General features: G+C 47.9%; 1 protein-coding gene across 1 annotated transcript in view; it reads left to right on the forward strand.

Moving 5' to 3' along the window:
• Nucleotides 1–759: 759 nt before the first annotated feature.
• SLC35E1 (solute carrier family 35 member E1) overlaps nt 760–23,907 on the forward strand; it is a 45,027-nt gene continuing 21,879 nt past the window's right edge. Inside the window, exon 1 of the mRNA XM_089670777.1 lies at nt 760–1,229. Within this exon, the coding sequence (XP_089526903.1) occupies nt 875–1,229 (355 nt within the window). The 5' untranslated portion in view covers nt 760–874. The remainder of the gene's footprint in view (nt 1,230–23,907) is intronic.

Genomic DNA, 23,907 nt, shown 5'->3' on the forward strand with positions numbered 1-23,907 from the left:
ACTGCCGAGAACCGGCAATTGTCAGCGGAGGGATCAGCACTGGTGATCTGTGCTGCCAATCAGTGCAGCATCATCAGTGCCGCCTCATCACCGCACATCAGTGAAGGAGAAAAATTACCAGTTTGCAAAGTTTTATAATAGAAACAAAGAAAAACATTTTTTTATTCAAATGTTTTTGCTTTTTTTTTTTTAGTGCAAAAAATAAAAATAAAACACCCAGTGACAAGTAAATACCACCAAAAGAAAGCTCTGTTTATGAGGAAAAAAATGATAAAAAGTTCATTTGGGTAGTGTTGCATGACAGTGCAATTGCGACAGCGGTGAAAGCTGAAAACTGGCCTGGGCAGGAAGGGGGTATAAGTGCCTGGTAGGCAAGTGGTTAATATCAAAAAGTCAAAAATATTTTTTTTTCTCAAAATTGTTGGTCTTATTTGGGTGCAGAGTTGCATGACAGCGCAATTGTCAGATTAAGTAACGCAGTGCTGTACTGCAAAAAAATGGCCTGGTCAGGAAGAGGGGTAAATCCTCTGGAGGGCAAGTGGTTAGGGTAATGCGCCCTCTTTGTGTTCATGTTTTGGAGCAGCAACACCAAGCCTAGGCGCACATGCAGACCTGAGCCTGCCATGGCAGCACCATCACCCCACGTCTAGGGAAGCAGTAACTAAGATACCAACTACGCCGAAGCTAACGCCGCCGTCTATACAGGAAGTGACGAAAGCATTTCCTTGGCTTTTTCCACGGGATGTGACGGAATTGTGAAAGTGCTCTATCCCCTCCCATTCTCTTGACGTCTCCACTTCCACGTCTCTCTAGTGTGTGTGTGTGTGTCCCGGTGCGGAGAGCGGCTTCCCCGTAGGGGAGGAGGGTCCGGGTCATGGCGGCTGTGTCCGGCTCGGGGGGCTCCGGCTCCTCACCGGGGGCCAGTGTGAGGGAAGGGGCCCGGGTGGCCATGCTGTGCCTGCTGTGGTACTCGGTGAGCTCAGGTGGGAACGTGGTGAACAAAATCATCCTGAACAGCTTCCCGTACCCGGTGACGGTGTCCCTGTTCCACATCCTGGCTATCTGCTGCTTCCTCCCTCCTATGCTCCGAGCCTGGGGGGTTCCTCACACCCAGCTCCCCTCCAGGTATTACCGCTGGTACATCATCCCGCTGGCCTTCGGGAAGTACTTCGCCTCGGTGTCCGCACACTTCAGCATCTGGAAGGTGCCCGTCTCCTATGCACACACTGGTAAGTGTAGACTGGGCTACTGCCATCCACTACATGGAGGAGGTCATCACAGGGAGCACATTGTGGCCTGAGCTCTGCTCACCAAGGATGCTGACAACACTCACATCTGATAACATCACTGTGATTGCTTCCCTTCTACACATGATACAGCAGGCACACTCTCTCTTCCTCTTCCATAGAACAGCTGGAGTCTAAAGTTTTTCAGTATACACTTTGGATGCAGCTTGTTTATTTTAATTTTTTTTAATTTGCAACATCTAGAGAAAGTTAGTGTTTGGAAACCCATATTTGTTTTTTTTTTTTAAAACATGTAATACCTGCTCTGTGTAATCGTTTTGCACAGAGCAACTCAGATCTTCCAGGGTCTGTCACCCTCCCTGGTGCTCTTTCCTTCCCCTTGCTGAGTGCCCCCGCTCGCTGTGGGGGCACTTGTGTGCGTTTGTTCCCAAACCCCGCTCCGTAGATACACAGAGCTTGGCTCGGCCCCACCCCCTGCTCACTCCTCACTGGGTGTGATTGACAGCAGCAGGAGCTAATGGCTGCTGTATCTGAGCCAATGAGAAGGGAGAGAGCCGCTGCTCTCGGGTATGTTGCTGGATCGAGATCAGGCTCAGGTAAGTATAAGAGGGAAACTGCATTTCAGGTTTTTTTTTTTTTACCTTTAACCACTTGCCCTCAAAAGGATTTACCCCCCCCAGGGGTGGACTGACAACTCATGGGGCCCCTGGGCAATAGGGGATCATGGGGCCCCTGTGTCCTTGCCCAAACTCAAAAAAGTGTATGAAAAATGTACCAGGGGCATCTCATGGGGCCCCCTACTGACCCCGGGCCTTCAAGCAGTGCCCGAGTTTCTAAATGGTCAGTCCGCCCCTGCCCCCCTTTCCTGACCAGGCCATTTATTTGCAATAAAGCGCTGCATTACTTTAACTGACAATTGCGCTGTCATGCAACTCTGCACCGAAATAAAATTTACGTCCTTTTTTTTCCCCCCACAAATAGAGCTTTTTTTTATGGTATTTGATTGCCTGTGTGGTTTTTATTTTTTGCGCTATAAACACCGACAATTTTGCGAAAAATATATATATATTTGACTTTTTGCTATTTAAACCTGTCCAGTGAAAAAATTAAAAAAATCAAATTTTGTCATAAATTTAGGCCAAAATGTATTCTTCTACATGTCTGCTTACAAAAAAAAAAATCCCGATACGTGCAAAATTATTGGTTTACGTGAACATTACAGCGTCTACAAATGGCGGTATATGTATACTGGATTTTTAAAAACATTTTTATACTAGTAATGGTGGTGATCACCGACTTATTGCAGGACTGCGGCGGACATTCTGACACTGAGGGGAACGGATTTGGTGTCATTGATATCCCCAGTGACACCAATACAGTGATCAGTGCTAATGGCACTGAGCAGGAAGGGGTTAACATGGGGTTAACTGTGTGCTCTTTTACTACATGGGCTGTGTCTATATTTCACTGTAAGCACACTGCTTTGTATTGGTCTGCTATGCAGAGCCATACAAGGCAGTGTGCAGGAGCTGACAAGGGAGAGATCTGTATTGTTGACATACAGATCTCTCCCCCATCGGAGGTGCTCGACAATCACTGGGTGCTGGTGAATAATCACTGGCTGGGACCTGGTGATTGACAGCCGAGGCCACAAATGGAGGCGCAGGTAGGGCGTACGCCCCGACCTGGAACAGCAAAATCACATACACCTCTGCCGCTCTGTAACAGTATTTCTGCTACAGGGAAGCAGTTAGAGGAAGTAAATTCCACTTTTTAAATTGTTTCTACAGGTAAGCCTAATAAAATGCTTAAATAAGGTGGCTCACACTCGTGCGCTGCTAAACCATAAGCCGTAATAGCACTAAAAAAGTACATGGCACCGATGATATGTATTATTTTGTGTTTTGATTTTAAAAACTGCAAAAACACCTTTTTAATTAAAAAAAAAAAAAAAATTACTTGTAGTGTGATAACTCCTGAACAAGTATATATAAAACTCAAGTGAACAATAAGCATCGGTCCGCAATAAGTCAACTGTGAAAAATAGTGATCCAATCCCAGACTCATTAGTTGAGCAGTTAGCGCACTACATGTAAATTCTAATAAAAGGCTTACCTGTAGGTCCAGTGAAAATCTCCTGTTTAGGAGATATTCACACAGCATTTAGTCAGTGACGTCACCGGCACATATACTCTGAAGGGATGGCATACCCGTGCCGTTTCTTCAGAGCTCCTGTGCGCAGGTGCTGGAGTGATGTCATCGCAGCCATACATCTATAGTCCGCAAACCCGGAAGGAAGACTGGGTGAAGATGGATGTGACCAGGAGCAGTGACAGCGCTACACTGCAGAGTTCCGAGTCCAGGCAAGTCTGCCATAATGTGCTAGTACGTTATGACTTAAACCTGCAGAGGACTGATTTTTTTTTTTTCCCCCTTTTACAGTTTGCTACCGCTTTAAGCCCTGGTTCACATATGTGCATTCCTGCGGTCCGCATTTTGCGTGGGCACCAGAGCCCATTCATTTGAATGGACTTCCGTGCCCCGGGACACGCAGGGAAGAAGTCCCTGCACTTCTTCTGAAAATACAGCCCGCACGGGAACCTCGGTTTCCAGTGCGGGCGGCGTGCCATTAGAATTTAATGGCACCCACCCGCGGGTCTGCATTCCTCTGTGCGGGTGGTGGCTGCATGGATTTTTGTGCAGATCCGCAGTGTCACCCCCCCTGCACATATATGAACCTAGCCTAATACAGAGAATATATTAATTAACATAAAAACCTTCAGGGCTAGATCACACCATATGCAGTCCAGTGTATTTTTTTTTTCTGCATCTAAAATGCATGGATAGTAGGTTATATGGGTTCCAATGGCCTAGTTCACATCAGCACAGTTAGTTTCAGTGCGTTTCGGTACAGAAAATAAGTAGAACATGCTGTATTTTTTTTTCTGCACTGTACTAGAACGCACCAAAAAGTCCTTATTTAGGATGAAGAAAGAGGGGACAAAACGCGCATGCAGAAACGCATCCGGACTGCATTTTTATGGTGTGAACAGGTATTTAGAACCACTTTAATGGCAGAGATGAATGCACCTATCACCCTTCAATCACAATTCTTTTTTAGGCTTCATTTACATTTGCAGTTGGGGGTGGTAAAACTAGGCCACAGTTTTACTCTAAACAGATTTCCACCCTCCCCACCACTTTTTTTTTTTTTCTTTTTCAAACCTTTGCGTACCTTGTGAGTTCTGATCATTTCAGATAGTCACTGTCTAGCACAGTGGTCTCGAAACTGTGGCCCTTTGCTTGCTTTTATCTAGCCCTTGGAGCAATATTTCATTCTCTGACCCCAGCGATGGGGCACAGTTCCATCAAAGTTGGGACATTGTTTAATCTGACCACTGATGCTGGGACATTTTCTGTTCTTGATGCACCCCCGCCCCAAGGTCGGAAGGACAGTAAACTGGCCCTTTGTTTAGAGAGTTTGGAGACCTCTGTCTTAGCAGATCCAGCATTGTCCATTCACTCAGAATTCTGCCCCTGCTGAGCCCCACACTGCCATCTTCTTGTATGACGTCATCTGGAGGCCCATCGGCTCTTCCGGGTTTAGCTGTCAGGCCTCAAGGTGATGTGCCACTGGCCCTGTCCCCCTTTTCCTTTCTAAATTAAAATGAAAGGGTATGCATCCTGTGATATGTGATGTGCATTTCCTAGGAGGCACAGCAGGCATGATGCACATCATTCGTCTAGGCGAGTGATGTACTTTGGGGAAGGTGGGGCGCAGCAGAGCTTTTAAAATAAATAAAATAAAGTGCAATAAATAAAAAGACAAAAGTCCATCTAGTTCAATCATTAAAAAAAAAAAAAATTCCTTCCTGATCCCCTGAGAGGCAATCAGATTTTTCCTGGATCAACTTTACCTATAAATGTTAGTATCCAGTTATATTCTGTGTATCCAAGAAAGAATCCAGGCCCTTTTTTTTTTTTTTTTTTTTTTTTTTTTTTTTTTTAGCATTTGTTTTTCTAATCATTAGAGGGGTGAAACTGATGTTCACTCTCAACCACAGTTGCAAGAAAATTCACAGGAGCAGGATGGAATTTTTTTTTTTTAATGTATGAATTTATACAGCTGGATATGTACAGGCATTTTTCTTTTTTTTTTTTTTGTTCAACAAGCAGGCTGAACAAAAAAAATAAAATAACAGATTATTGTATCCACACAAGCGAGGTGGATATGGGAATCCCCCACCCCCTGCTGTGCTATTGTATTCCGAAAGCAGGACTCCTCCACTGTCAGAATTCACCGGTTGGTGGCAAGCCTCAGATCGAAGGAGGTTTTCCAACAGGACTGTTTGTTAAAAGCCAATCTAACGATCAGCTTCTGTCAAAATAGAAGGGCTACACATGGATCAGCTATTCCCTAGTGAACAATTTTCGATCCATGTGTACTCGGTATAACCGTGTATGCGGTTTTTGTTTGGTAATTCCATTTGTTCCTAAATTAAATGTTAAAAGCAAATTAAATGTTGAACTACTTTCAAATGGCATTGAATGTTCTGATAATTTTCATACAAATTTTCTTTTCTAATTCTAGTATATATGCAGCTTAACACAGCACCCAGAGGGGGTTGCTAATGTTCTGTGGCTGCAGCACATATGATACCCCCTTTTGCATTTGGCAGGTAATATCACCCCCAAACACACCCCATACAACGGAATAGGGCCACTTTGTAGTTGTGGCATATTGGTTCAGGCTTTACAGGGTTAAAACAAGCAGTGAGGAGGCAACATATCAGCTGGCCATAGTTATACACCAAACAAATTTCGATCCATCTATGGGCAGGCTGGTTGTATTGATCTTGATCTATCAATCAACTTCAGTACAACCAGCCTGTGGGTTTTTTTTTTTGTTTTTGTTTTTTTTTTGGGGGGGGGGGGTTATTTTGCTCAATCACTGTCGCAATAGCCACCATCAGTGGCTCCTAGATTGTAAGCTTGAAAGAGCAGGACCCTCGATCCCCTCATGTTTTGCATTGTATTGGTATTGTTCTGTCACATGTTCTGTCCCCCTTTGTAATGTACAGCGCTGAGCAAACTATTGGTGCTTTATAAATACTGTATAATAATAATCAGTGTTCATTGTATTCTGACAGCTGGGAAACCTCCCACTGTCTGAATACAATAGCGCAGTGGGAGGGATTCCCCTATCAACACTGTTTTTGATGTGGGAATCAAGCGATCTTTCTTTCAATCTGTGGTTGAAGTAAGGAAAATTACATAATGTATGGCCTTTTGCCTTCCAGCCACCTGTCAAGTGCCCCCCGAAAAGCAATCCAATGTGGATTACTTGGCAGTGGGCATTGCAAGTGTAAATGCCATGTGTCAGAAATATTAAAGCGAGACTCCGGAAATGAACATTTTTCCACCCTTAACAGCTTGGCTCAATGTAAACCTGGCCATACTCTATACAATGTGTTTGTACAATTTTTGTACAGTCTCCTTTAGAGCAACAGAAACTATGTATTATGAGGACAGACCTAAACCTTTCATTCAATTTTTATCAAATCGGGCAGGATTTTTTTACTACATAGATGATGGGAAATTTAAAGGAAAATGTACAATCAGATTTAATTGATTTTAATGAATACAATTGTCCAATCGGCGAACACCTTGTATTCATTGGACAAAGAAAAATACAAGGCATTCTATAAAGAGTGGCGGTGCCACGAAAGCAACCCACTGTATTAAGAGTGCAGAAGTGAACCTGCTTACATAGGACTCAAAGGATCATGGGTATCATTGCATATAATGGACTACTATAGTTATTGCCTGCTTTTTCAGCAGATATCCGATATTGATACTTACATCGAGCCAAGATAGACCAATGTAAGTGGGCAAAAAAGATAATTCCCGGAGTTCTCTGTTAATATTACAAAACCCTATGTAATCAAATCGAGATTGCCAATACCAGCAAACACCTTTGTCATATTAAAACTGCAGTGCTGTTCACTTACCTAGGAGCTTCCGAATGACTACCACTGCGTTGGTCCTAAACCTATTTGAGTGGACAGCAAATATATGTAATCGTATGTAGAAAGGTCACCACTTTTGCATTTAATTTGGCTGTGGGCTTGTAGTTTTCAATAAACTAACATGGTGCTGTGGAGCGCCATGGTAGTTCATTGAAGCTTCCTGTCATTATATCTGCTTATCTGCTTGCTTGTACATCCCGTACAGCCAAGCAGATATACTGAGAGGTCTGCTTTGCAGGCTCTTACAGACAAAAATAAGAAATACACTTTTTTTTTTTTTTTTTTACCTGCGAAATAAACATTTTTATTTTTGTGCAAAAGGTTAACTTATCCTTTAAGCAGAGGTGGGCAGGTGAAGGGAAATTCGCTGGGAATCAGCACATGGTTTGTTTTCCTTGCTAGATCTGGTAAAGCTGTAGTGCACCTGGAATACCATTGTGATCTTCCCACACAAGAATTAAAGGAAAAATTGTATTTCTTGCTGCAGATAATGTATTCTAATGTTAAGTAGCATTGTGAGTGCTCCGAGCACAGAAGAGAGCATGTCCTGAAACTTTAACATGGACCTGTACTTTGCCTATGCAGACAAATGAACAGGTTCACCTAAAGTTGTTCAGCTTTTTTGAAACAAAAAAATTTGAGTCACCAGCTACAAATACTGTAGCTGTTTACGTTTGAAAAGGACTCTCACCTGTCTAGGGGCTAGCGCTGTGCTCACCCGATCGGCTCCTTTACCTGTCTTTGGGTCCTCTGTGCCGGTATATATACTGTGGGCAGCAGACTGTGATTCTTTGAGGTATCACAGCCGACTGCACAAGCTGCGCTGTTATTTGTGACTGGTCCTGGAGCCTTTTTGGACCTGTGACGTGTCCTATAAGATTGCGGGGGAAGGGGGATTTGAGAACTTCTGGCAATCCGATGGGAAGTGGGAGGCATAACTTTTTCCCCTCTCCTGAAAAGGTTCCGTGAACTCTAAAGGCAGCGTGTGGGATGGCTCTGGTGGTGCTTGCAAGCCATGTAGATTTAGTCATAGAAACACTTCAGTAATTTAGCTTGCTAGCAGGTACCTAGAGCTAAAGCATCAGTTTGGGTACCCTGACATTTTATCACTCCAAAGCAAGAAAAAGCTGTGTTGACATTTACATTTAATGTAAAATGCCCCCCTTATCTGTGCATGAATTCCCATCTTTTATGCTAATGCAGGCCATAGATGGGTCGTTTATCAACCGAATTTTCATCCGCACAAAAAATCAGCTTATAATCACGCCGTCAGTGGGGCCAGCCCGTCGGCCGTTTTTCGCGGATCTCCTCATTTATTTTTATCGGTCATGCTGGAAAATCTGCGAAAAACAGCCGTTTTTCGTGGACATGGGTGGCAGCATTGGCAACGGGGCCGACTGATTTTTTTTAAATTTATACAATAAACAGCCCATCTATGGCCTGCCTAAACTGTATTTATTCAATTCAGCTACAGTACATGCAGGAAAATTGCTGTAAAGCCCAAGTAAGATAAGATGCCTGTATTAGAGCTGTCCACTGGCTCCTGCTCACTCCAGAGATGGACTATGGGATGTGTAGAGTGCATAGTTGTGCACATGACCGCAACTAATGTGTACTGCTCGTTCCAAACAAATGGAAATGAGGGAAAAAAGTGGAGGTACAAGAGCTCACAGAGGACATTACAAGGAGGCAGAAAAACACCGTAAGAAACAATTTCATGAAAAATAGATCACAGGGCCTTTAGGTAATGGATGTGTAACGATTGTCAATAGAATATAAGGCTGTTGTTTAGTGTCACTTGAAGTACTGGTTGACATCTAAATCGCAGAGGAACGCGGTTCACTTTCCTGTGCAATTCAGTACAGTGTGATTTTCAGTCTATTCATTTGAATGTGCTGAAATTGTACTGGATCACATCAAAAGTAGTGCACTAGTTTTCAAAAATGCACTGGATCGCATGGAACTGCAGTGCTATGCAATCCGGTGCAGGCAAATGCTCTGTGTCATTGGGATTATATTGACACCTGCAGCAAATCGCAGACCCAGTGCGTTTTAAATGCAGTGTGAGAATCACGCATGGAATGCGGGTTTCTTGCAGCACGTTTTGGTGTGAACAAGCGCTAAGCCTATTCTCTTGTGGACGCCACTGTGGAATGTGCTCTGCAAAACTGGTCTGAAAAGGGGGTGTAGCAGCTGAACATATGTATAATGTGTGACCTTCTCAGGTGACGTTTGTACTGTGCACTGTAATGTTTTTCTTTGTGGCAGAACCTGTGTGTTTTGGAGGCCTGACTTTACTATACTGTCTTCAGCACCAGTTGTCCTGTACTGTGAAAGAACACGTTTTTATACTTTTAACTTTTACCTTCCAGACATGTTTAATAAACTGGTGTGTGCTGAAGACGCAACTCACCATAGCGACACATGTATTTTCTGTGTAGAAAAACAGGTGTAATACTGGGGACTATAATTGAATGTCTTACAGCCCAGGGTTGAAAAGGAGAATGCTTCCAAGTCCAAGTGATGTGGCTTATGTCTGCGGTTTCCTGTAAGGGAAGGGTTTAAAGTATCTTTTTTCAACCAGAGTTTCATGGAACCCTAGTGTTCCCCCAGAGGTTGCTTAGGGTGCCTTGAGCAAAGCATGATTTCTGCCTCTTGGATGGATGACCACTATCAATATTGATCATTTTAGCTATCTGTAGGGGGGGGGGGGGGGGGAATCATCAAAATGCCCACAGATGTTAGGAGAATTCCTCTAAGGGCCCTTTTACAATGATGCGCTTTTCATGTGTCCCCATTGACTTACAATATAAGGTGCCTTTTTGGTGTGTTTTTTAAAAACTGCAACAAAAATGTAGCATGCAGGATAGCGTACCTGAGGTGTGAACAGTTGCATATGATTTACAGGGATATTTTTCATGTACCTGCTGCCCTGGAAAAGTACAGCAAAGGGGCTTAAGGGTCCGGGCCACCAATGTACTTTTGTCATAGTAATTACCAGGGGTTCCCTGAGCCTGGAAAGTTATTTCAAAGGTTCCGCCATGTTAAAGGATAATTTCATCTTTTAGAAAAAGTTATAACTGCACATTTTGTTGCAGGTAAGAAAATGTGCATTTATTATTTTTGTCTGCAGGAGCCTGGAAAGCATTGCACCAGTGATCAGTAGATCGCTGATGCCATGCAGGTCTCCTGCAGACCTGTCAGAATATCTCCTTGCCGTACGGGATGTACAGGAAGCTTCAATGAACTACCACGGCGCTCCACAGCGGCGTGGTAGTTAATTGAAAAGTACAATGCAGTTCATTAATTCACGGGAAGTCTGTGAATGGATGATGTGGATGTGTGGGCAGAGCTCTGCACGGCCGCGCGGTTTTCAAATTTGACAGTATGGGGAAACTTCTCCCTGTATTTTCTGTCAGAGGGAGGGGGGGCTGTGGCTGTGGGAACTTTTTACACCCTAAAACCGGGTGGAACATGTAACACGTTCCCAAAGGTGAACTTCCACTTTAAAAAGGTTGCACAAGACTGGTTTAAAGTGATGCTATTCTCTGCTTTGATACTTGTTTCCACAAATGTTTCCGTCATTCTTTACAGTTAAAAGAACTCTGCATAGCCAGCTGATAATACCTTTTAGGAAGACCACAGCCACAAAATGCTCTACCTTTCATAAGATGGACCTTTACTAGTAGAACTTTGTTGAAAAATATTCTATTTGTTATTGGGGTCAAATTGATGTTCATTTTGTGACTGCAGTGGTGAGAAATTTCAAAGGAGCAGGATGGAAACTTTTTCTTTAATACATTTCTTTTCGTTTCGGAAAGTCCATCCATTGCAAGATCAAATGGTAAAAGCAAATAAAATTTTGAAGTACTTTGGAACGACATTTGTCAAGTCATTGAATATACTGAGTTTTCGGACAAGTGTTGTTCAAAAATCGATTTGTGTATAGTGTGCTTTTGAAGCTTCAAATGAAGTAGCCATCCCCAAGTTTTGAAATATAGATAAGGATATTTTTTCATTCCAAAAACCTGTTCCACATGAAAAGAAGGAAAGGTAATTGGTGAACAACAATAAAATCGAAACAAAATAAAATGTAAAATCAAACACAAAGTATTGCAATTATTAACGTTCTAAAGTGCAGTATTATCAATCTCAATTTTGCAGTAATTGCAGGAAAAGAAATAATAGGAGCAAAAATTCAGGGTGATGCAGAGTTTTAGGGCCAGTTCACATGACAAAAATGCACTCCAGATGCATTCCCGATAGTTTTTGCTCACAGTTCACATCTCACTCTGTTCTGGTGCAGTTTTGATGCAGTTTGCTATGTTCCAGTACAGTTCTGTGCAGAAAAATTCAGCATGTCTGTTTTTTTTTTTTTTTTTTTCTGCACCAGAAACTGATTGGAACGAACTGCACTGTTGTGAACTAGGGCCATTGGAATACAGGAAACAATTGTACATTCATTTTTAATGCAGAAAAAAAACCACATTGGACTGCATCTGGTGTGAACGAGCCCTTCGTGTCATAGTCAATAAAATGAACTGTTCCTTATTGTGATAAACCTGATCCACTATGCAGTCTGGGGTTCAGGGAATGAAACTTCTTTGAAAGCTGCTCAGACAGGTATTTTGTGTTGTGTCAAACGCTGTTTAAAACTTACTGATAGTCCCATGTTTATTTGATAACATCATGAATAGGCAGTTGATGTGGTCTTTTTACATATGAGCTTGTTTAATAATACCAAGTGAAATGATCTGCGGTGGTCATTCAGAAATCTGAATTTAGCTGCAAAGTGCGATCATCACTTTGGTGGGTTATGGCTTTTTTACGTTTTTTTCTTTTATGGTTTTTTTTTTTTTACTTTTTACAAATTTAAATCACTGTGTTGCTGCATTGATCTGTATGCCACTGCTGCTGTCAAATGCATTATGAAACAATGACATTCTGTAACCTGGATCTATGACTGTAATGATTCTATTAATCCATTCTCATTCTGTTATATTTCTGACTCATGAGAGGAATGACTACTCCCTCTGCAAACAAATGCCTGTGCTGTGCATTGTTTCAGTGTTCAGCAGGTATAGGAAAAGGTAAAAATACACAGTATGCAAATTATTTGCCTCTGGCTGCGGATTATGTAAAGCTAGAGCGATCCAGAAGGAACCGGAAGGTTTTACTTGACCATGATTTTTTTTTTGCTATTTAGCACTGTGCTACTTTAACTGGCAATTGTGTGGTCATGCAACACTGTACCCAAATGAAATTTATATCCATTCTTTTCACGCAAATAGAGCTTTCATTTGGTTGTATTTAATCATAATTTTTTTTTAATTTTTGCTAATATAACCAAATTTTTTTTTTATATATATACTTTCATCAGAGTAGTTCATTGTCACTGTAGTGGCAATGTACTACTCTGAGGTGGGTGGTGATCAGGCTTTTTTGTGTTTGATTTGTGATTGCTGTTACAAAGATAATAAAGTGTTACAGCAGTCGTTTGAACTGTCATGAATAGATTCCATTCATAACAGCAGTGCTTATTGTTGACATGCTGTGATTGGCTACAGACAATCACATGGTACAGGGTGCTGTGATTGGCCCAAGTACCGTGTGATAGCTGTGGGCCAATCACTCATTAATTCATTAACCACTTCCGCGCCGCCCTATAGCAGAAATACCATTTGCGGCCTTGGCTGTCAATCACTGGGTCCTGGCTAGTGATTTCCCCCCGGCACCTGGCGATCTACAAGGATTAGATGGGGAGAGACCTGTATGTAAACAATACAGATCTCTCCCCTGTCAGCTCCTGCACTTTCCTTTGTATGGCTCTACATAGCAGACTATAGGCCCGGCCTATAGTCGAATAGAACACTTCTTCCTTCCGGGAGGGCGTCATATGACGTCCTTCCCGGATTGCGCTCTGCGTGTGCCCGCAGGGCTGCGCTGTGGCTAGATCTGTCAACGGCTGTGTACCTTGGACACGGCCGATGACAGATCTGTGTACCGACCCTGTTGCCAGTACCATATGACCTGCTGTGACCAATCACAGCAGGTCACATGACAGTTGTATACAATGGATGGCTTCCTTTCATGCCATCCGTTGTATACAAGTGTGTCTAGCTGTGAATGCTCACAATGATCACATGCACAGGCTAGGCCAGTCACAGCCCATCTGTGTCATGTGATTAGCCGTGGCTAATCACAAAAAAAAAAAAACCTGAATGAATCGATTTCATTCAGTTAAATGCTTGCTTATCGCAAAGAAATTATTTGCTATAAGTAATCAAATTGTGTTAAAAAAAACAAAAAAAAAACTGATTATCACGGATCGCAAGATCGCCGCCACCAACATGCGACAATCTCACGATCGCGACCACCAAATACGTCACGATCGCAGCGTCAGACACCAGACCTTCTCACCAAACTCGTGACCGAAGGACTGGCCAATCTAAAACCCGATGTGACATGCGTAACAATGCCACACCCAGCTGCTCCCTGCACAGCGATTTTCTTGCTAATGGAAAACGATTGATGTACCGGCCAACGAATCGATTGTTACTGGGTTGGGTTAATTACGCAACTAACCCTTCTTCACACTGCCACCACCTCCTTTTTATCAGAGAAAGAGGAAACTCGGGGTTCAGCTATAACACTATAATGATTGAAATAATTGTCTGTATAAAACTGTCCGCAGGCCGGTTATACAGAGGTTAAAACAAACAGTAGTGTTCTCTTAAAAGGCAGGGATTCGTAAATTGCAATTGAGAGCTTATAGAAACACTTTCAGAAGGAAAGATTTATTACTAAAAGGTCAAACGGGTGCAATAAAAATATTTACAGAAAAGATGTAACTAAAATATATATATATATATATATATATATATATAACCATAGCACAGCAGAGAGATAATAGGAAGGAAGTTAAAGGGCTAAGTTACTTGCCAGTATGCCTTGGCTTGTAAGTAGATCCAAGTTGCAGAGCGAACGGGTCTCCCCAGGTGGTATTGATGTTAAAATTGGGAGATGTCTTCAAGTTACTTTTTAGGCCTTCTAGCCTGTTTTTTAAAGTCCCCCAGCAGGGGGGTGGCTCTGAGTAACTGACCAATACTCTGTTTAGGGAGGGATTGGCAGGCGGAACCCAAAATTAGAACCAGCATCTTTCATAATTCATATTCTGGCCTATAACATCCCAGCTGCACAAGCGACAATCTCTCCGCGGGTATTTTATTATGCGGATAAGTCTAAGGATCATGTAGATATGAATTATGAAATTGTACGTTACACGGTGTACGAGTTCTATGTTTTGGCTCCCCTGATGATCTGAGGTGGACGAGTGACCCATCAACATGTTAGTCTGCGCATTGGCCATCTGACGAGGTGCCTGGTTTTTATCTAAGTCTTCCATATTCCAAGATATGAAACATAGGGGAAAAACTGATTTTACCAGAAGTTATCAGATCCTGCCATGCTGAGCTAGGTTTTATGAGGTTACAATTCTTTCAATTCCTGGGAGAGCTGCCTCATCTCCTTACGAGGTGTGAGATGTTATAGCTTCTGGGACAGTGAGTCTCCAATTGTCTTAGGACAGCTGAGTTATCCTGGCCTAGGTGAGAGAGGCTACACTTTCACAGACTGCTAGGCACCGAACTAGGTGCCTTGGCCTGTCAGTGACCCATAACCAGTCGCATCCATCACTGTGCCTTTCAAGGAGGGAGGGGGGAAGGAATGAGGGGAGAAAATGGGGAAGCTTAACAAAATGGTAGGGCCGCGTCCATCTCTGATGCGCAAGTTTGCGACACTGATCACTTCCCCGAAGTAGTACAATGTTACTATGGTAACATTATACTACTTTGGTCATAGTGCAATATGAAAAAAAAAAATCTTAAAATTTGAAAAAATGTTATAAAAAATAAAATTGAAAAAAATTATCTTTTTTCGTACTGTCACCAGCCAGAGTCCCTGATCACCGCCACACCAATTCTGTGCTGATGCTGTACTGCACTGGTGACAGTAAGTGTAAAAAAAAAAAAAATTGTGAAATTTTTTTAATTTTCTAAAAAATTATGACAAAAAAATTACAACTTCAAAAAATCGCCATGCTTTTTATGAAATACGTTGGACTGTCTACTTTGCAAAAAGGGGTCATTTGAGGGATATCTGTACTGTTCTGGCATTTTTGGGCCTCAAGAAATTACCGTATTTGTCGCTCCATAAGATGCACTTTTTTTCCCCCAAAAAAAGGGGGGAAAATGTAAGTGCATCTTATGGAGCGGCCAGTCCGGTATTTCCGCCACCGTGTCAGAATACCTGGCCGGCCGCTTGGCTCTTTTCTACAGCAGGGCCTTACCTGTTCCTCGGTCCAGCACTGTACAGTCCTCCCACGCTGGCATCTTCCCGCGCCGGTCCCAGAAGACGCTGGGCCATTCACAAATCGTAGTGCTTCTCGCACATGCGCAGTAGGCACACGGCTGTCACAGCTGGGTGCCCACACTAAAGGGAGGACAACTCCGTGGGAGTGGGTACCTGTCAAATTCAGGTACCCGCTCCCCCTCCCTCCCCAAAGGTCTGCAGTCTCTTGGTCATCCCCTGTACTGTCTGCAGTCTCTTGGTCATCCCCTGTACTGTCTGCAGTCTCTTGGTCATCCCCTGTACTGTCTGCGCAGTCTCTTGGTCATCCCCTGTACTGTCTGCGCAGTCTCTTGGTCATCCCCTGTACTGTCTGCGCAGTCTCTTGGTCATCCCCTGTACTGTCTGCGCAGTCTCTTGGTCATCCCCTGTACTGTCTGCGCAGTCTCTTGGTCATCCCCTGTACTGTCTGCGCAGTCTCTTGGTCATCCCCTGTACTGTCTGCGCAGTCTCTTGGTCATCCCCTGTACTGTCTGCGCAGTCTCTTGGTCATCCCCTGTACTGTCTGCGCAGTCTCTTGGTCATCCCCTGTACTGTCTGCGCAGTCTCTTGGTCATCCCCTGTACTGTCTGCGCAGTCTCTTGGTCATCCCCTGTACTGTCTGCGCAGTCTCTTGGTCATCCCCTGTACTGTCTGCGCAGTCTCTTGGTCATCCCCTGTACTGTCTGCGCAGTCTCTTGGTCATCCCCTGTACTGTCTGCGCAGTCTCTTGGTCATCCCCTGTACTGTCTGCGCAGTCTCTTGGTCATCCCCTGTACTGTCTGCGCAGTCTCTTGGTCATCCCCTGTACTGTCTGCGCAGTCTCTTGGTCATCCCCTGTACTGTCTGCGCAGTCTCTTGGTCATCCCCTGTACTGTCTGCGCAGTCTCTTGGTCATCCCCTGTACTGTCTGCGCAGTCTCTTGGTCATCCCCTGTACTGTCTGCGCAGTCTCTTGGTCATCCCCTGTACTGTCTGCGCAGTCTCTTGGTCATCCCCTGTACGGTCTGCGCAGTCTCTTGGTCATCCCCTGTACGGTCTGCGCAGTCTCTTGGTCATCCCCTGTACGGTCTGCGCAGTCTCTTGGTCATCCCCTGTACGGTCTGCGCAGTCTCTTGGTCATCCCCTGTACGGTCTGCGCAGTCTCTTGGTCATCCCCTGTACGGTCTGCGCAGTCTCTTGGTCATCCCCTGTACGGTCTGCGCAGTCTCTTGGTCATCCCCTGTACGGTCTGCGCAGTCTCTTGGTCATCCCCTGTACGGTCTGCGCAGTCTCTTGGTCATCCCCTGTACGGTCTGTGCAGTCTCTTGGTCATCCCCTGTACGGTCTGCGCAGTCTCTTGGTCATCCCCTGTACGGTCTGCGCAGTCTCTTGGTCATCCCCTGTACGGTCTGCGCAGTCTCTTGGTCATCCCCTGTACGGTCTGCGCAGTCTCTTGGTCATCCCCTGTACGGTCTGCGCAGTCTCTTGGTCATCCCCTGTACGGTCTGCGCAGTCTCTTGGTCATCCCCTGTACGGTCTGCGCAGTCTCTTGGTCATCCCCTGTACGGTCTGCGCAGTCTCTTGGTCATCCCCTGTACGGTCTGCGCAGTCTCTTGGTCATCCCCTGTACGGTCTGCGCAGTCTCTTGGTCATCCCCTGTACGGTCTGCGCAGTCTCTTGGTCATCCCCTGTACGGTCTGCGCAGTCTCTTGGTCATCCCCTGTACGGTCTGCGCAGTCTCTTGGTCATCCCCTGTACGGTCTGCGCAGTCTCTTGGTCATCCCCTGTACGGTCTGCGCAGTCTCTTGGTCATCCCCTGTACGGTCTGCGCAGTCTCTTGGTCATCCCCTGTACGGTCTGCGCAGTCTCTTGGTCATCCCCTGTACGGTCTGCGCAGTCTCTTGGTCATCCCCTGTACGGTCTGCGCAGTCTCTTGGTCATCCCCTGTACGGTCTGCGCAGTCTCTTGGTCATCCCCTGTACGGTCTGCGCAGTCTCTTGGTCATCCCCTGTACGGTCTGCGCAGTCTCTTGGTCATCCCCTGTACGGTCTGCGCAGTCTCTTGGTCATCCCCTGTACGGTCTGCGCAGTCTCTTGGTCATCCCCTGTACGGTCTGCGCAGTCTCTTGGTCATCCCCTGTACGGTCTGCGCAGTCTCTTGGTCATCCCCTGTACGGTCTGCGCAGTCTCTTGGTCATCCCCTGTACGGTCTGCGCAGTCTCTTGGTCATCCCCTGTACGGTCTGCGCAGTCTCTTGGTCATCCCCTGTACGGTCTGCGCAGTCTCTTGGTCATCCCCTGTACGGTCTGCGCAGTCTCTTGGTCATCCCCTGTACGGTCTGCGCAGTCTCTTGGTCATCCCCTGTACGGTCTGCGCAGTCTCTTGGTCATCCCCTGTACGGTCTGCGCAGTCTCTTGGTCATCCCCTGTACGGTCTGCGCAGTCTCTTGGTCATCCCCTGTACGGTCTGCGCAGTCTCTTGGTCATCCCCTGTACGGTCTGCGCAGTCTCTTGGTCATCCCCTGTACGGTCTGCGCAGTCTCTTGGTCATCCCCTGTACGGTCTGCGCAGTCTCTTGGTCATCCCCTGTACGGTCTGCGCAGTCTCTTGGTCATCCCCTGTACGGTCTGCGCAGTCTCTTGGTCATCCCCTGTACGGTCTGCGCAGTCTCTTGGTCATCCCCTGTACGGTCTGCGCAGTCTCTTGGTCATCCCCTGTACGGTCTGCGCAGTCTCTTGGTCATCCCCTGTACGGTCTGCGCAGTCTCTTGGTCATCCCCTGTACGGTCTGCGCAGTCTCTTGGTCATCCCCTGTACGGTCTGCGCAGTCTCTTGGTCATCCCCTGTACGGTCTGCGCAGTCTCTTGGTCATCCCCTGTACGGTCTGCGCAGTCTCTTGGTCATCCCCTGTACGGTCTGCGCAGTCTCTTGGTCATCCCCTGTACGGTCTGCGCAGTCTCTTGGTCATCCCCTGTACGGTCTGCGCAGTCTCTTGGTCATCCCCTGTACGGTCTGCGCAGTCTCTTGGTCATCCCCTGTACGGTCTGCGCAGTCTCTTGGTCATCCCCTGTACGGTCTGCGCAGTCTCTTGGTCATCCCCTGTACGGTCTGCGCAGTCTCTTGGTCATCCCCTGTACGGTCTGCGCAGTCTCTTGGTCATCCCCTGTACGGTCTGCGCAGTCTCTTGGTCATCCCCTGTACGGTCTGCGCAGTCTCTTGGTCATCCCCTGTACGGTCTGCGCAGTCTCTTGGTCATCCCCTGTACGGTCTGCGCAGTCTCTTGGTCATCCCCTGTACGGTCTGCGCAGTCTCTTGGTCATCCCCTGTACGGTCTGCGCAGTCTCTTGGTCATCCCCTGTACGGTCTGCGCAGTCTCTTGGTCATCCCCTGTACGGTCTGCGCAGTCTCTTGGTCATCCCCTGTACGGTCTGCGCAGTCTCTTGGTCATCCCCTGTACGGTCTGCGCAGTCTCTTGGTCATCCCCTGTACGGTCTGCGCAGTCTCTTGGTCATCCCCTGCACGGTCTGCGCAGTCTCTTGGTCATCCCCTGCACGGTCTGCGCAGTCTCTTGGTCATCCCCTGCACGGTCTGCGCAGTCTCTTGGTCATCCCCTGCACGGTCTGCGCAGTCTCTTGGTCATCCCCTGCACGGTCTGCGCAGTCTCTTGGTCATCCCCTGCACGGTCTGCGCAGTCTCTTGGTCATCCCCTGCACGGTCTGCGCAGTCTCTTGGTCATCCCCTGCACGGTCTGCGCAGTCTCTTGGTCATCCCCTGCACGGTCTGCGCAGTCTCTTGGTCATCCCCTGCACGGTCTGCGCAGTCTCTTGGTCATCCCCTGCACGGTCTGCGCAGTCTCTTGGTCATCCCCTGCACGGTCTGCGCAGTCTCTTGGTCATCCCCTGCACGGTCTGCGCAGTCTCTTGGTCATCCCCTGCACGGTCTGCGCAGTCTCTTGGTCATCCCCTGCACGGTCTGCGCAGTCTCTTGGTCATCCCCTGCACGGTCTGCGCAGTCTCTTGGTCATCCCCTGCACGGTCTGCGCAGTCTCTTGGTCATCCCCTGCACGGTCTGCGCAGTCTCTTGGTCATCCCCTGCACGGTCTGCGCAGTCTCTTGGTCATCCCCTGCACGGTCTGCGCAGTCTCTTGGTCATCCCCTGCACGGTCTGCGCAGTCTCTTGGTCATCCCCTGCACGGTCTGCGCAGTCTCTTGGTCATCCCCTGCACGGTCTGCGCAGTCTCTTGGTCATCCCCTGCACGGTCTGCGCAGTCTCTTGGTCATCCCCTGCACGGTCTGCGCAGTCTCTTGGTCATCCCCTGCACGGTCTGCGCAGTCTCTTGGTCATCCCCTGCACGGTCTGCGCAGTCTCTTGGTCATCCCCTGCACGGTCTGCGCAGTCTCTTGGTCATCCCCTGCACGGTCTGCGCAGTCTCTTGGTCATCCCCTGCACGGTCTGCGCAGTCTCTTGGTCATCCCCTGCACGGTCTGCGCAGTCTCTTGGTCATCCCCTGCACGGTCTGCGCAGTCTCTTGGTCATCCCCTGCACGGTCTGCGCAGTCTCTTGGTCATCCCCTGCACGGTCTGCGCAGTCTCTTGGTCATCCCCTGCACGGTCTGCGCAGTCTCTTGGTCATCCCCTGCACGGTCTGCGCAGTCTCTTGGTCATCCCCTGCACGGTCTGCGCAGTCTCTTGGTCATCCCCTGCACGGTCTGCGCAGTCTCTTGGTCATCCCCTGCACGGTCTGCGCAGTCTCTTGGTCATCCCCTGCACGGTCTGCGCAGTCTCTTGGTCATCCCCTGCACGGTCTGCGCAGTCTCTTGGTCATCCCCTGCACGGTCTGCGCAGTCTCTTGGTCATCCCCTGCACGGTCTGCGCAGTCTCTTGGTCATCCCCTGCACGGTCTGCGCAGTCTCTTGGTCATCCCCTGCACGGTCTGCGCAGTCTCTTGGTCATCCCCTGCACGGTCTGCGCAGTCTCTTGGTCATCCCCTGCACGGTCTGCGCAGTCTCTTGGTCATCCCCTGCACGGTCTGCGCAGTCTCTTGGTCATCCCCTGCACGGTCTGCGCAGTCTCTTGGTCATCCCCTGCACGGTCTGCGCAGTCTCTTGGTCATCCCCTGCACGGTCTGCGCAGTCTCTTGGTCATCCCCTGCACGGTCTGCGCAGTCTCTTGGTCATCCCCTGCACGGTCTGCGCAGTCTCTTGGTCATCCCCTGCACGGTCTGCGCAGTCTCTTGGTCATCCCCTGCACGGTCTGCGCAGTCTCTTGGTCATCCCCTGCACGGTCTGCGCAGTCTCTTGGTCATCCCCTGCACGGTCTGCGCAGTCTCTTGGTCATCCCCTGCACGGTCTGCGCAGTCTCTTGGTCATCCCCTGCACGGTCTGCGCAGTCTCTTGGTCATCCCCTGCACGGTCTGCGCAGTCTCTTGGTCATCCCCTGCACGGTCTGCGCAGTCTCTTGGTCATCCCCTGCACGGTCTGCGCAGTCTCTTGGTCATCCCCTGCACGGTCTGCGCAGTCTCTTGGTCATCCCCTGCACGGTCTGCGCAGTCTCTTGGTCATCCCCTGCACGGTCTGCGCAGTCTCTTGGTCATCCCCTGCACGGTCTGCGCAGTCTCTTGGTCATCCCCTGCACGGTCTGCGCAGTCTCTTGGTCATCCCCTGCACGGTCTGCGCAGTCTCTTGGTCATCCCCTGCACGGTCTGCGCAGTCTCTTGGTCATCCCCTGCACGGTCTGCGCAGTCTCTTGGTCATCCCCTGCACGGTCTGCGCAGTCTCTTGGTCATCCCCTGCACGGTCTGCGCAGTCTCTTGGTCATCCCCTGCACGGTCTGCGCAGTCTCTTGGTCATCCCCTGCACGGTCTGCGCAGTCTCTTGGTCATCCCCTGCACGGTCTGCGCAGTCTCTTGGTCATCCCCTGCACGGTCTGCGCAGTCTCTTGGTCATCCCCTGCACGGTCTGCGCAGTCTCTTGGTCATCCCCTGCACGGTCTGCGCAGTCTCTTGGTCATCCCCTGCACGGTCTGCGCAGTCTCTTGGTCATCCCCTGCACGGTCTGCGCAGTCTCTTGGTCATCCCCTGCACGGTCTGCGCAGTCTCTTGGTCATCCCCTGCACGGTCTGCGCAGTCTCTTGGTCATCCCCTGCACGGTCTGCGCAGTCTCTTGGTCATCCCCTGCACGGTCTGCGCAGTCTCTTGGTCATCCCCTGCACGGTCTGCGCAGTCTCTTGGTCATCCCCTGCACGGTCTGCGCAGTCTCTTGGTCATCCCCTGCACGGTCTGCGCAGTCTCTTGGTCATCCCCTGCACGGTCTGCGCAGTCTCTTGGTCATCCCCTGCACGGTCTGCGCAGTCTCTTGGTCATCCCCTGCACGGTCTGCGCAGTCTCTTGGTCATCCCCTGCACGGTCTGCGCAGTCTCTTGGTCATCCCCTGCACGGTCTGCGCAGTCTCTTGGTCATCCCCTGCACGGTCTGCGCAGTCTCTTGGTCATCCCCTGCACGGTCTGCGCAGTCTCTTGGTCATCCCCTGCACGGTCTGCGCAGTCTCTTGGTCATCCCCTGCACGGTCTGCGCAGTCTCTTGGTCATCCCCTGCACGGTCTGCGCAGTCTCTTGGTCATCCCCTGCACGGTCTGCGCAGTCTCTTGGTCATCCCCTGCACGGTCTGGGCAGTCTCTCTGGTCATCCCCTGCACGGTCTGGGCAGTCTCTCTGGTCATCCCCTGCACGGTCTGGGCAGTCTCTCTGGTCATCCCCTGCACGGTCTGGGCAGTCTCTCTGGTCATCCCCTGCACGGTCTGGGCAGTCTCTCTGGTCATCCCCTGCACGGTCTGGGCAGTCTCTCTGGTCATCCCCTGCACGGTCTGGGCAGTCTCTCTGGTCATCCCCTGCACGGTCTGGGCAGTCTCTCTGGTCATCCCCTGCACGGTCTGGGCAGTCTCTCTGGTCATCCCCTGCACGGTCTGGGCAGTCTCTCTGGTCATCCCCTGCACGGTCTGGGCAGTCTCTCTGGTCATCCCCTGCACGGTCTGGGCAGTCTCTCTGGTCATCCCCTGCACGGTCTGGGCAGTCTCTCTGGTCATCCCCTGCACGGTCTGGGCAGTCTCTCTGGTCATCCCCTGCACGGTCTGGGCAGTCTCTCTGGTCATCCCCTGCACGGTCTGGGCAGTCTCTCTGGTCATCCCCTGCACGGTCTGGGCAGTCTCTCTGGTCATCCCCTGCACGGTCTCGGCAGTCTCTCTGGTCATCCCCTGCACGGTCTCGGCAGTCTCTCTGGTCATCCCCTGCACGGTCTCGGCAGTCTCTCTGGTCATCCCCTGCACGGTCTCGGCAGTCTCTCTGGTCATGAATATTTTTTTTTCTTTTTTTTTTTTCTCCTCTAAAACTTAGGCGCGTCTTATGGAGCAAAAAATACGGTAGATTGGCTGTCAGTACTTCAGGATTGATCTATTTTCAGATATATCCCATAGTTTGTGAACTCTATAACTTTCCTACAGACTAAATAATAAATACTGATTTGAGTTATTTTCACCAAAGAAATGTAGCAGAATACATCTTGGCCTAAATTTATGAAGAACAATTATTTATTTGCAAACTTTTATAACAGAAACCAAGAAAAACGTGTTGTGGTGTTTGTTTTTTTTTTTTTTTAATTTTTGAGCTTTTTTTTGTTTTAGAAAAAAAATAAAAACCCCAGTGGTGATTAAAAACCAGCAAAAGAAAGCTCTAGTTGTGTGACTAAAATTATAAAATTTGTCTGGGTCCAGTGTTGCATGACCGTGCAATTGTCATTCAAAGTGTGAGAGCGCTGAAACCTGAAAATTGGCCTGGGTAAGAAGGGGGTAAAAGAGCCTGGTGTTGAAATGGTTAATAGCAAAAAGTCAATTATATATATATATTTTATTTTCCAAAATTTTTTTTTTGTTTTATAGTGCAATAAAAAAAAAACCGCACAGGCAATCAAATACCACCGAAAGAAAGCTCTATTTGTTGGGGGGAAAAAAGGACATAAATTTAATTTGGGTGCAGCGTTGCATGGCCGCGCAATTGTTAAAGTAATGCAGCAATGTATTGCAAAAAATGGCCTAGTCAGGAAGGGGGGTAAATCCTTGGAGGGCAAGTGGTTAACAACAACTTTAACAATGTAACCATGTGATTGCATAGCGATCACATGATCTCCCAGTCACTCAATGTGGCCGGAACCATAATCTGCTGTGTCCACACGCTCTGCACGCCCCAGTGGGCGTGCTTGTGCCAGGCAACGTATTGTTACT

The sequence above is a fragment of the Staurois parvus genome, unplaced genomic scaffold (genome assembly GCF_062004578.1).
Source record: "Staurois parvus isolate SC_StPar_1 unplaced genomic scaffold, SC_StPar_1.0 ptg000096l, whole genome shotgun sequence".
NCBI lineage: Eukaryota > Metazoa > Chordata > Amphibia > Anura > Ranidae > Staurois > Staurois parvus.